Source organism: Lissotriton helveticus, chromosome 10 (assembly GCF_964261635.1).
Source record: "Lissotriton helveticus chromosome 10, aLisHel1.1, whole genome shotgun sequence".
NCBI lineage: Eukaryota > Metazoa > Chordata > Amphibia > Caudata > Salamandridae > Lissotriton > Lissotriton helveticus.
In genome coordinates, this window is record NC_136071.1 from 666,708,952 (window position 1) to 666,721,182 (window position 12,231).

The window sequence follows — 12,231 nt, forward strand, 5'->3', positions numbered from 1 at the left end:
TTAAAGCACTATATTGTGTAGTCTGCTCCCTAATTCATTTTGTGAATAGCATATTTTCTTTTTTTTTTTTAAATTTTTTTTTTTTATTTAAAACATTTTTTTATTGGCATACAAAAGAAGGCCGTACAAAAATATATATATACAGGTGTGCGTACAGTGGCGGTCTTTTCTATAACAGTCCATTCGTGGATGCGCGTTTGTTCTCCCTCCACTGCCAGAAGGGGAGGAAGAGGAAAGAAAGAAGGAAAAGAGAGAGGGGGGGGGGGTTATTGGTGTTTCCCCAGGTGGGCATCGAGTGGGCTCCACATGTGTAGCTTGGCTTTGTGTTCTTTCGAGAATAGCATATTTTCATTGTGTTGATTTTCACATTTCATTGTGTTGATTTTCACATTGCAGCTGCTACCGTTAACTTGTTAACGGGAAGGACAATCTTGATGGATTAACGAAGTCTCAGTTCGTGGAGCTCAGGCTGAAAAATATTTGTTCGTCCAGAGTTGGTAGAAAAAGTTCCACTAGTGTATGACAACATAGAAAAACTCACTCTGCTGTGCTCTTCTAAACATCCAGGAGCGGCCCGTGCAAGTAAGAATGGTGGGGAGGTGAGGCTGGGTTAGGGGTGGATTCGACAGACGACTACAATGGAAAATTAAATAAATAAATAATTTCCCATTGTCGCTGTCTATCGAAATCCCCCTACCACCCGCCCCACCGCTCTTACCTGCATGGACCGCGGCTGTAAACATTATGATGCCATCAGCAAACTAAACGCAAGCTGAGCACCCCAGATAGAGTGTCAAAAGCTGCAGTCCCAATCTTCCTGGAGCAATCCGGCCATATCAATGATCTCAAAAACTTATACACAAGCGTCAACTCCTAAAAACTATTGCAGTAAGAATACTTTGCTATCTCAGCCGCAAAGACCATATCTCTTCTATTGGGGTTGCCAGTAATCCGGATTATAAACAGATTTTAAACAAACTAAGGCATTTCCAGGACTGTTGTGTGTAAGTAACCTTGAGGAATGTTAACTAGTTCGATTTTGTTACTGTCAATTTTAAATTTTTAATGAGTTTTGTTGCAAAAGTTGTACAAAGGTTTGGACGTTCCCATCAACAAGTCAAGTGAAACATCCCTTGTAGAGCAACCTGCTTTAGTAGGCATTTGCATCTGGTGGGAGAGGCGTGGCCTATCTGCTACAACTATCTCAAATAATATACAAATAAGGCTGTGTGATGTTATCATCTACTACAACTGAAGCAAGCACACTTTTAGTTCTCTTGCCTAAGTTTAAAGATAAACATATCTTGAGAAAAGGACATCAGACATACACGTTCTCAAAGGAGACAGTGGTACCTCTGCCCAAAACCTGTCTAGAGGATGCAGTTGTGCCCCCACTGTAGATATCCACCAGTGTTTTAATATTGTTAGAGAATGTCAAGGTAACCTGGGCATTTCCGTAGGGTCATCTTGGCACATTGCAAACTTTGGTCATCAAATCAACCCAGCCTTCCTTTTTTCTTCCTTGCACAACTTCTTTAAGTTCATCCAAACCTCATGTGAACGAATCCTTGATCCCACAAAATTGGGTCTCGCCCTTGAATCTGGGCTTCCAGCGAATAAATAGTTACTTAAAACGAGCAGGTTTTATGACTGCATCATGAACCAACACTTTCAGCAAAATTACATCCATTGTTTTGGTTTTGTTTGAGTCCCATTAGCATGAAAGCATTGGTCATACATTACCCGCTTCCAATGGAGTTGGGGTTCCAGCGTTCCTGAGTAATTATGTTTTTAATTTTGATGAAATATTCTGTGCCATCGAATTCGGAAAGACTGTGCTCGCCCAGTGATACACCATACGAGACTCCTTCGCTGAAAGTGAGTGAAGACATCATTACAATTTATTTTACAAATCTGCATTTAGGAAAATGTAATCAGTTATCTAATTTTGTAACGCGGTGCAAAAACAAATCAATACGATGACTAGAGCAGGAGGCTAAGGGCCTGATTAGCGTGTGGGACAATTCTTGCCACTGTGAAGTCACCTGTATGCACAGGGGTCCAAGTTCCTAGATGTGTGGAGGTTACTGTAATTACGACGTGATAAACGCCTCTACCCTGATACATTTCAGAAGGTCCAACCTGTAGGAATTTAAGAAAGGAAAAGGTTCCTTATATGGCAGGATATGTGGGTTTTGATGCAATAAGCACCAGAATCTGCATGTCATTCCCCACTGACTTGGAAAAAGCAGAAACAATTGCACCAATAATTTCCAATTTTTTGGAATGTGATAACTTCCGACTACACCTAGGGGGTGACTGGTAATCAGGATCCTCATGTCAAGCAATGTAACTGAGGATGGATGGATGTCTGCCTACCAAGATAACATTGCAAACTTCAGACAGAAGTCGGAAGCTGTCAACTGTCGCTTCTCAATCTCCACGCATGAAGTCAGAAAGTTGACAGGTTCGGGTGGGGAACCTTACCCTCCTGATGTGACAGATGATCCTCCTGAAGGGGCAACTTGATCGGAGGACCGATGGCCATGCTCAGCATCTCAGGATACCAAACTTTCAGAGCCTACTCCAGAGCCACAAGAATGACTTGGCCTAGTCATTCCTGATCTTCTTGAGAACTCGGGGCAGGAAAAATAGCATACAGGAGCACTGAGCTACACTCAAGATGAAAAGTGTAGGAACGTCCCATTTTTTACAAGGTCATCTTCACTTTTTGCCCAGTGATGATGATTTTTTACTGGAAGTGCACTCGGTCCCTGTTAACCAGGCCTCCAGTGCCAGTGCTCTTTACCCTAAAATGAGTTAAATGTCTAATTGTAACCCAATTGGAAAGTCCCTAGTAAATGGTGCCTCCGGTACCCAGGGCATGGGTAGGAAAGAGAGTCCATATGGGCTGCAGCATGTATTATACCTCCAAAAGGGACCCACACAAAAACTGCATGCAGCGTAGCTTCGCAGGATGCGTGAAATGGTGCAAACCATTTTGAAAACACAACATGACACACTCCCTGTGTGCCATGACCATGTACACTGCATATACTATATGTAAGTCACCCCTACAGCAGGCCTTAAAGCCCTAAGGCAGGGTGCATTAAATTATATATGAGGGCACCTCTGCATGAGAGCAGATAGGCCCTTCTTGTTCCATCACTAGTTATTGCAAGTGAGCAGGTAGCCATCTTAAGGACATGTATTGGACAATGGTCATTATGAGTTCCCCTTTGCCTTCCAAATACCCCTAGGATCAAGATCGCCATATCGTGGGAGGGGGGAAATACAGGCTCTGCATCCATTTTGGAGGAAAAACCTTAGAGAGAGGCTAATCCTTTCCCCCAAAGAGGGTTTGGAGGCTGGTGAAGGGATGCCATCTAAAGCAGGACTAATTACAAACAGCAACTCATCAGATAGAGAGGGCCCAACTAAGGGACAATTTTCTAAGAACTGAAGCTTTCTTGCACCTTGAACAAATGCCCTAATGATGCCATTGATGCCCTGTATTTACAATACAGTGCTCCATGGTGCAAGGCTTCAGGGATGCGTCAGAAATTCTGAGGCATCTTTTGGGGCTAAAGTGAAGCATTGCTGGAGTTGGTCGTAGGACTGACACGACTCCAGCAATGCGTTAGAACACAGAGGTGAGTCCCATGTAAAACGTTCTGCTTCAAACCTTATGCCTGGTTTGAGAATGCATAGAAATGTTGACGCAGTCAAGTCATAGAGTGACGCAGGGAAAAGTTGTAAATTTCACTGCGCCAGTTCTATGTGGCTTATAACATGGGAATGCCTACCCTGCATACATAATACCTGGCGCAGGTATAATGTGACACTGGGGTTATTTACTCGTTTTTTACGCAGTGCAGCATAGAAAGTCACTTTGTTGTGCTGCCCTGGGTCATAAGAAAAGGGCAGGAATGCACCATATCAATGAGATACGGCACATTCCTGTCCTCCACTGCACTGGTGCACAATTGGCTGCCTTGTGCCAATGCTGGCACTCTTGCGCCATGGTGCAAGAGTATCTGCTTTGTAGGAATGATTGTTTTTGTGCAGGAAGGGATACCTTCCTGCACAAAAACAATCAATGAAGACATTTTCCTCCTTCTATGTGAGCTGCAGAGTGCAGAACACAAAGAAAGAGGAAAAATGAGGAGAAATAGAACAGCATATACTTTTGGTGCATTCCCAGGTTTACAAGTCCTTGTAAATCTAGGAATGCATCAAAATCCATGGGTGTTGCATGTGAAAACCCACCAAAATGCCCATGGAATGCCTTTGTGACACAGAGTATGGCAATGTAGCGACTTGCGCTGCTTTGACACTCTATCTCTACAAGGGCAGTAAGAACCAGACAAAGTGGCTTTGCGTGGCCTCGTAGACATGGGTCTTCACTCTGTGCCGCCAGAGCATCAAAAAAGTGACGCATCGGCGGCGCAAAGGCCTTGTAAATAAGCACCTGCCGTCCAGCATTAACATTTGTAATATCTCCCCTTCACTTTTTTAAGCTTTTTAAAAACAGCATAAGGAACAGAGGATACTCATATACAACATTTAGAGGCTCTTTAGTGATGTGTACAGCTTTCAGAATTGAAATCGGACAGCCTAAATGAACATTTATTATTCAAAGTAGGAATGAGGTTGGAGGAGAGCACGACAATGTCCGATGATAGATCCACAAATATTGATAATGGGGCTAGAACAATAAATCGATGCGGCCCTACTCCCCCTCCTTCTCAAGAAAGTTACTGGTAATCCGGAAGAAGTTCAACCGAAAACACTGTGGCACCGGTCGTACCCTTATCAATGTCACTAAAGGTGGAGGTTGACAGGATTCGAGTCCCAGGTGCACTCTGCAAGCCTTGATGAGGACGAGGGCAGTTTTGGTGTAGCTAGGCCTGATGCAGTAAGTGTACAGACCAACAAAAAAAGAGAGGTGTGGCTTGACTTATCCATAGAGAAACTTAGAAGGAGATATGGCGAGATTACGTCTAGATTTAATAGGACTGAGCCACATCAGAAAGAGATCCATGTGGCATATGTGCCCGTAGACAAGAATCTGTATGATTTATACCTGAAGACTCAAAATTAGCAACTAAGGCGCCAACTAAGATGGAAGAGAATGGCCCTAACAGTTGTAAAACCCAAAGACAATGAGTTGCTACTGGTAGGAAGATGCAGGTCCATGGAAAACCAGAGGAGGCATAACAGTTTACACATAACTATGACCCCCAAGGAAACAGACGGAATGGAAATAAAAACCTTTGTGGCAAACAGGAGCATAGCTTGGTCAGTAAGATTATGGGGGGGGGGGACGGGGGTGAGCTTCAGATTTTCCAACAATCACGCTGGCATAAAATGTTACAATGCATTATAAGGCAATCAGGGTGCCTGAGAGGGGCTTAAGGGGCAGTGGAAAGAGAGTGGAATGCAGTTTTGTAGGAGACTAAGAGAGAAAACACAATATTTTGTAAAATATTCAACTTTTTTTAGGTTTTCAAAACAGAGAGGAAGAGAGTGTGTGTGCATTTTTGTCTATGTTTATGGAAAAATCCTAGGTGGAATCCAACAGACTCCTCGCCATACCAGACTGAAAGCACCTGAACCCAACTATTCCTCAGAAAATATATTTATTAGGGGGGTGTAACACCCCAAACGCCCCCCCTGAAGCTACACCCCTGGTGGTAAAGGTGTTGATGAGCTCAATCAGAAAGAACATAATTGAGGAAGAAATGGCTAATGAGATTTATAGAGTAAACTGAGACCCATTTTATGTACCTAGGGAATCTCAGAGTGTGTCTTTAGCCCTGGAAGAGATTCAGGGAGAGAGGTTAAAATTCACAATTTTGTCAGACCTACCTCAAAGTCAAGAGGATAGGAGGTATAACCTTGAAATGAGAAGGGAGGGAGTGAGAACATGAGTGGCAAAACATGAGTGGCAAAAATGCAGTTATGATGTAGTGAGAAGTTGATTAAGATGTTGCGCAACATTAAAATGGTTACAAAAGATGATAAGGGAGGAGGAGCTTGCGCGCATCCGAGATGGCCGCGTGAGCACAGGGCTCCCGAGGACCCTCGCTACCTCCCGCATTTATCCTGGATAATATCCTGATTTGATGGAAGGTCATTGAAGACACAACCCGGCTGATGTACTAGCAGGTTTTTGGGTCGGAATCGGATGCAGGGTCCCCGAGTTCTGCCGTCCTGAAAATTGCAGCCTTCTCCTTGGAACAGCCTGGACCTTGAGTTGTGGCAGTGCCCAGGTCGTAATTTAACAACAACGGCTTGAGGGGATCAGACCACAGCCTCACTTCACTTTCGGTTTCGTTTCTCCTATCTGTGGTGTGTCTGTTGTTCGGACGAGATCCGATGCCATCTCATCGAGCTTCGAGCTAGCGACTGTTTGGCTGTGGACTCAAATTGGCTCAACTTTGCCTCCTGTATTCTTGTGTGTGAACTTTAAGGAGCCATTTGGACCAGATCCCGAACCTCCCTCCGGGGCACCCGACTCGCCATGACGGGCAAGCCTGAGGGTGAGAAACGGAAAGGCAAGACCACTATCCGTGGAGGTTCAACCCAGACGAATGTCATGGATCGCTACACACTTTCTAAAGGATCCCCTGGCGGCGCACCTAAGACCCGGGAGGAGGCTGTCGACGATCCTGCTGTATTGGCGGAATTAACGCTACAGGACGTGATGGGCGCCATTGCTGGTATTCAGTCTTCTATCGGCCAACAGTATGAAGCCTTGGCTTTGAAGTTGGACACGGTGGCTATTGATGTTAACCTCATTCGCACTGATCTGGCCAAGACGAATGAGAAGGTGAAGTCATTGGACCTGAAGACATCCAGCCTTACCACGGATGTGTCCGACTTGCAAACAGAAGTGCGCAACCTTAGATCAGCTAATTACTTTTTTGCTCGTCGCTTGGAGGATTTTGAAGGCCGTGCCCGGCGCAATAACGTGCGTATTATTGGGGTCCCGGAAGATTCTAGTTCACTTGCCACTGATCTTCGAGTGGAGGACCTCATTCTTAATCATCTGGCACCCAAGGGGGACAGGCGAAGCCCGGTTTCCCCCCCCCCCCGTCCGATTATTGCACGGATCTTCAACTTTAGAGATCGCGACGCCATTTTGCAGGCGGCACGGACAAGCGGCCCTACGCAGTTCGAAAACGCTGCTGTGAACTTTTATCCGGACTTTTCTCAATCGGTCCAGAAACAATGTATGGGATTTCAAGGGGTGAAACGGCGGCTTAGGGACATGGATCTAAAATATGCTATGTTATTCCCGGCCCGACTGCGTGTTGAATATGACAATCGAACATTCTTCTTTATCAGGCCTGAGGAAACGAGTGATTGGTCGGACACTTTGCCGGCTCGCCGTGCTGGCCAGGAACATGCTGGTGGTGCTGAAGGGGGACTGATGGACCAAGAATGATTATGGCGCCTGTGTCCGGAACACTACACAACGTGACCAGCTGAGGCTCACTGACTTCTTTGATCATTCCATTCGTATCTTGGGAGGTGGCGGGGATGGTGGGACCCTTTCCTCCTCTGGGGTTTTCTTTGTGTAGATTAGTTCTTTGTTTGTAATTGTTAGGGCGACAGGCACACTGCAAATTGGGGTGGCTTTTGAGTCGGTGCAGGGGTGCAGGGTGGGGGGGAGTTTTGTTGGGAACCTCGGGGGGGGGGTACATGTTTTGGGATTGTTTGTTTTTTCTTTTTCAAGGCAAGGTACTTTCACTATCTTTGACATTGGTGTGACACTCGTTTTGCGATGGGAATTCATTGTGGATCTGAATGGGGAATAGAGGGTTGAGGGTATTGTGCTGGAATGTGAATGGGTTGGGTGACCGCATAAAGAGAGGGGTGGTCATGCAGCTGTTGCGGCGCCTTTCGCCTGATGTCGTTTTGCTACAAGAGACACACTTGATAGGAAACACTTGTCACACTCTTAATAGACAGGGTTATCGTCTTGCTGCCCATTCTGGATTTACATCTAGTTCTAGAGGAGTGGGTATTCTGCTTAGGGTTTCCCTCCCCCTCGAGGTTGATGATGTGATCCTTGATGCCAGGGGTCGATATGTCGCACTTGTTGGGCGGTGGGAGGGAAAACCAATTTCGTTGGTGTCGGTGTATGTCCCCCCGGGCTTACTATCCATGACATTTACGGACCTGGGGCGGATGGTTCTGGGTCTCCCGGAGGGTGTTTTGATACTGGGTGGTGATTTTAACTCCGTCATTTCTGGCAGGATAGATCGCTATCCCCCCCGAGATCTTCCTGCTGCGCAATCCTGGTTGGGTGACTTCCTGGAAACATTGGGACTCATAGACTGTTGGAGACTAATGCATCCAGAGCAAACACAGTTTACTTTCCATTCGGGAGCTCATGGTAGTCTTTGTAGATTGGATTATATCCTGATACCGGTGGCACTGTCCCCCTCGATTGGAGAGATTAGACACTTAGCCCGGGGTATTTCGGACCATTCCCCTATTTGCTTTCATTTTAATCTTGGCATCGGAGCCGAAGGGAGGGTGGCTCCGATTAACCCCTGGCATCTTCTTTACCCTAAGACTCGCACTGAATTGATTAAATCATTTGATCTGTATTTTACTGAGAATGCTGGTTCTGTATCCTCGCCTGTTTCGTTATGGGAAGCTTTTAAGTCTGTGATCAGAGGACAGGCATTGTCTTTGGTGGGGTGTGCCAAGAAATGTAAGAATGAGGCAATTGTTCAGCTCGAGACTGAAATCACAGACCTGGAGACTGCATTGGAACGAGAGGTGTCTCGAGAAGCATTACATGTCCTCCGCCTTAAACAATTAGAATATAAAAATGTGGTTACGGATGCGGCAAAGATGATGAGTAGGGAACAGCAGGGACGGCTATATGATGTGGGTGATAAAGCAGGAAAATTAATTGCCTGGCTGGACAGAAGGGAGAGAGCGAGTCGAGTGGTTCCGGTGATTGAGACATGCGGTGGTGTGCGTGTAACGGACTCTGTTGAAATTGTTGAATGCTTTGCTGATTATTTTCGAGAGGTCTATACCTCGGTGTCCGACAGGCCCGAGGAGGATTCGCAATTGTTACTTCGGGATATAGCACTTCCATGTTTGTCGGAATTGGATCGGGACGGTTTGGATGCCACGCCCTCGGTGGATGAGGTGGCTCTCGCTCTGCGCTCCATTCGTTCCGGCAAGGCTCTGGGTCCCAATGGCCTTCCTGTTGAACTGTATAAGTTACGTCCTGATACTCTAGCTGCCTATCTCCGTGATATGTTTTTGGCTGCGCGAAACAGTGGCTCCCTCCCTAGAGATCAGCGTCTTGCGACCATTGTTGTGATCCATAAGGAGGGTAAACCACGAGATCGCTGCTCATCTTATAGACCCATTTTGCTCTTAAATGCAGAGCCTAAGATCCTCGCCAAACTGCTTGCTAATCGTCTGATTACGGTTATTAGCGACCTGATTCATCTGGATCAATCGGGTTTTATCCCGCACCGTAACACGGCATTAAATTTGCGACATTTGCATGGTGTTCTCGCGAGGGCCCCGACGCTGCGTGAACCGGCCATCTTGGCGTCCTTGGACGCCACGATGGCCTTTGATACAATTGAATGGTCTTATCTCTGGGCGGTACTCGCCAAATTTGGATTCGGCGCAGGTTTTATTGGTTGGGTCAAACTCCTGTATGAAACGCCACTGGCACAGGTGGTGGTTAATGGCCGGGTCTCCGCGCCTTTTACCCTCGGGAGGGGCACGAGGCAGGGTTGTCCGTTGTCCCCGCTCCTCTTTGCTTTGGCGTTAGAGCCACTCGCCGCTTGGCTACGGTGGGAACCTTCTATGAAGGGTATACGCTGGACGCCGGAATTTGAAGATCGTATTTCCTTATACGCGGATGATATTTTATTGTACCTTACATCTCCCCAAAAATCGCTCAACGTATTGTTTGACGTGCTTAACTCCTTCGGGAAGAACTCGGGCCTTATCATTAATTGGTCGAAATCCTACATTTATGTACTTGCGGGTGCTGTCTCTCGTTTGCCACGGGGCTGTCCCATCCAGTTGTCGCAGTCTGGCTTTAAGTACTTGGGTGTGTTTATCTCGATGGATCCGGCGGTTCGCTATGAACGTAATTTACTCCCCCCACTCCAAAGGTTGCGCTCCGATGTAGCGCGTTGGCGTAAATTGCCGTTATCTCCCCTAGGGCGTGCGGCCCCTTTTTAAAATGATGTCCTTACCGCGGTTCCTATACGCACTTCAGAATAGTTTTGATGTCATCCCGTCGAAATATTTTCGGGAACTAGAATCGTTGCAGAGGCAACTACTATGGGACGGGCGTTCAAGCATCGCTCTTCCGAAATTGACACTCCCCTGGTATGATGGCGGTATAGCGCTCCCGGATATTCGTAGGTATTATTGGGCTTCCCACCTTGCTGCCATCAACCACGGGATGTATGGCCCGGCGTTGAATTCAGCATTTGAAATGGATAAGTGGCTGCTACCGGGTGGTAATTACTATAGGGCGCTTTATTCGGGACCCTCCCGTTCACAACTCTCGGGACCTACCGCTATAGCCGTGCGGGTGTGGCATAGCGCAACGGCGGCTATGGGTTGGAATGATAAATTAACTGGTGCGACTCCGCTCTATGCCTCTGCGAAGTTGGGTGGCCTATGGAAGACGAAGGGATTTGATAAATGGGACACGATCGGTATTAGTAAAGTGCGTGATCTCTGGGTAAAAGGAGGGGTGAAGACCTCGGATCTGCAAAAAGAGTATAAGCTGAGTGACAGGGGAAAATTTCGTTATGTCCAGGTACGCCATGCTCTGAACTCTGTGTTACCAGTGGGTAGCGATATTCCGGATTCTTCCCCCCTCGAAGATCGTATACTAGACGGTTATGTACCAGACAGTACTATCTCATTGTTCTATAAGAAAATGATTAATGACCGATCGAGTCTGCTCGATCGCCTCCGTGAAGCCTGGATTGCTGATGGTATTGAACTGGACGACGAGGACTGGCAGTCCGCGATCTCCTCTCCCAGGGAGGTGGCGATTCCGGCCCGCCTCCGTCTGGTCCAACTCAAGATCCTCCACAGAATCTATGTCACCGGTCCCCGTCTGATCCATATGGGCTACTCCACGGATGGCATGTGTAGGCGTGGGTGTGGTCTCCTTGGCACCTATCTCCATATCATATGGGAATGCCCTGAGGTGGTGCGATTTTGGAAACGTATACATGAGGTGATGGATGAAGCAACGGGTGTTGTGATGATGCCGGAAGCCCGACAATGTTTATTGAATGTATGGGGTCCGAATGACTATGACGTGTCGCAGCTTCGATGGGTGACTCTGGCCAATAAGGTTGCGAAGAGGGATATTGCACAGTTGTGGGGGTCCCCGAGGCCGCCTACAGTGACTGCTTGGATAGAGAGTCTGGACTGGTGCATGTTCAGAGAGAAGACAGTGTATATGTCAAGAGGCAGACCCAAAAATGGGGGAAGATTTGGAACCCTTGGAACTCATACCGTGGAGATATCTGTGCGCCCCCACTCACTGCTATTCCTAGTCCTTCCCAGTCGCCCTGACCTACATTCCTTCTAGCCGTGGTGTATTTTGCTGTTCATATGCAATTCTGCCTTCGCCCCCCTCCCCTCATCTGTATTCAAAGAATCTTTTCTCCTGCTGTCATGTATCTCCCGTCCTCCTTGAGCGCATACCTAATGGCTGTATTATTACTGTATTGCCTTGATTGTATGTTTGATGTGTTATTTTTTCTTGTTTCAAATAATAAAAAGTTACAAAAAAAAAAAAAAAGATGATAAGCTTGAGTCAATAAAACAGTGAATACCTGGGGGCAGATGTATTATTTTTGGCTCAATGCAGATTAGCACCTAAAATTGCTGCATTGCTTGGCACGAGGGTTAGAAATCAGCGCAGAGCTATTTTAATTAAAAATTACCTACTCCTGCTGTCCCCTCCTGCACTGGTACACTAACAAGCTGCCGATTGCTACACACAGCATTTGCCACATGGTGCAGAGGTATATTCTTCATGTTTAACATAGGATTGTACAAGAAGCATATCCTTTGACTACAACATCCAATGCTGAGACATATATTACTATGCAATGTGTAAAATATATTTGGAGAGATAAAACGTTTTCCCAAGTTACTGCAAGCTTCAAGGAGGCATCATTTCTTTATTCAAAGCCC

General features: G+C 46.5%; 1 protein-coding gene across 1 annotated transcript in view; it reads right to left on the bottom strand.

Moving 5' to 3' along the window:
• The window catches only part of LOC144785448 (elastase-1-like), a 156,417-nt gene that overhangs the window by 50,784 nt on the left and 93,402 nt on the right, over window positions 1-12,231 (bottom strand). The window contains exon 4 of the mRNA XM_078664346.1: window positions 1,744-1,872. Within this exon, the coding sequence (XP_078520472.1) occupies window positions 1,744-1,872 (129 nt within the window). The remainder of the gene's footprint in view (window positions 1-1,743; window positions 1,873-12,231) is intronic.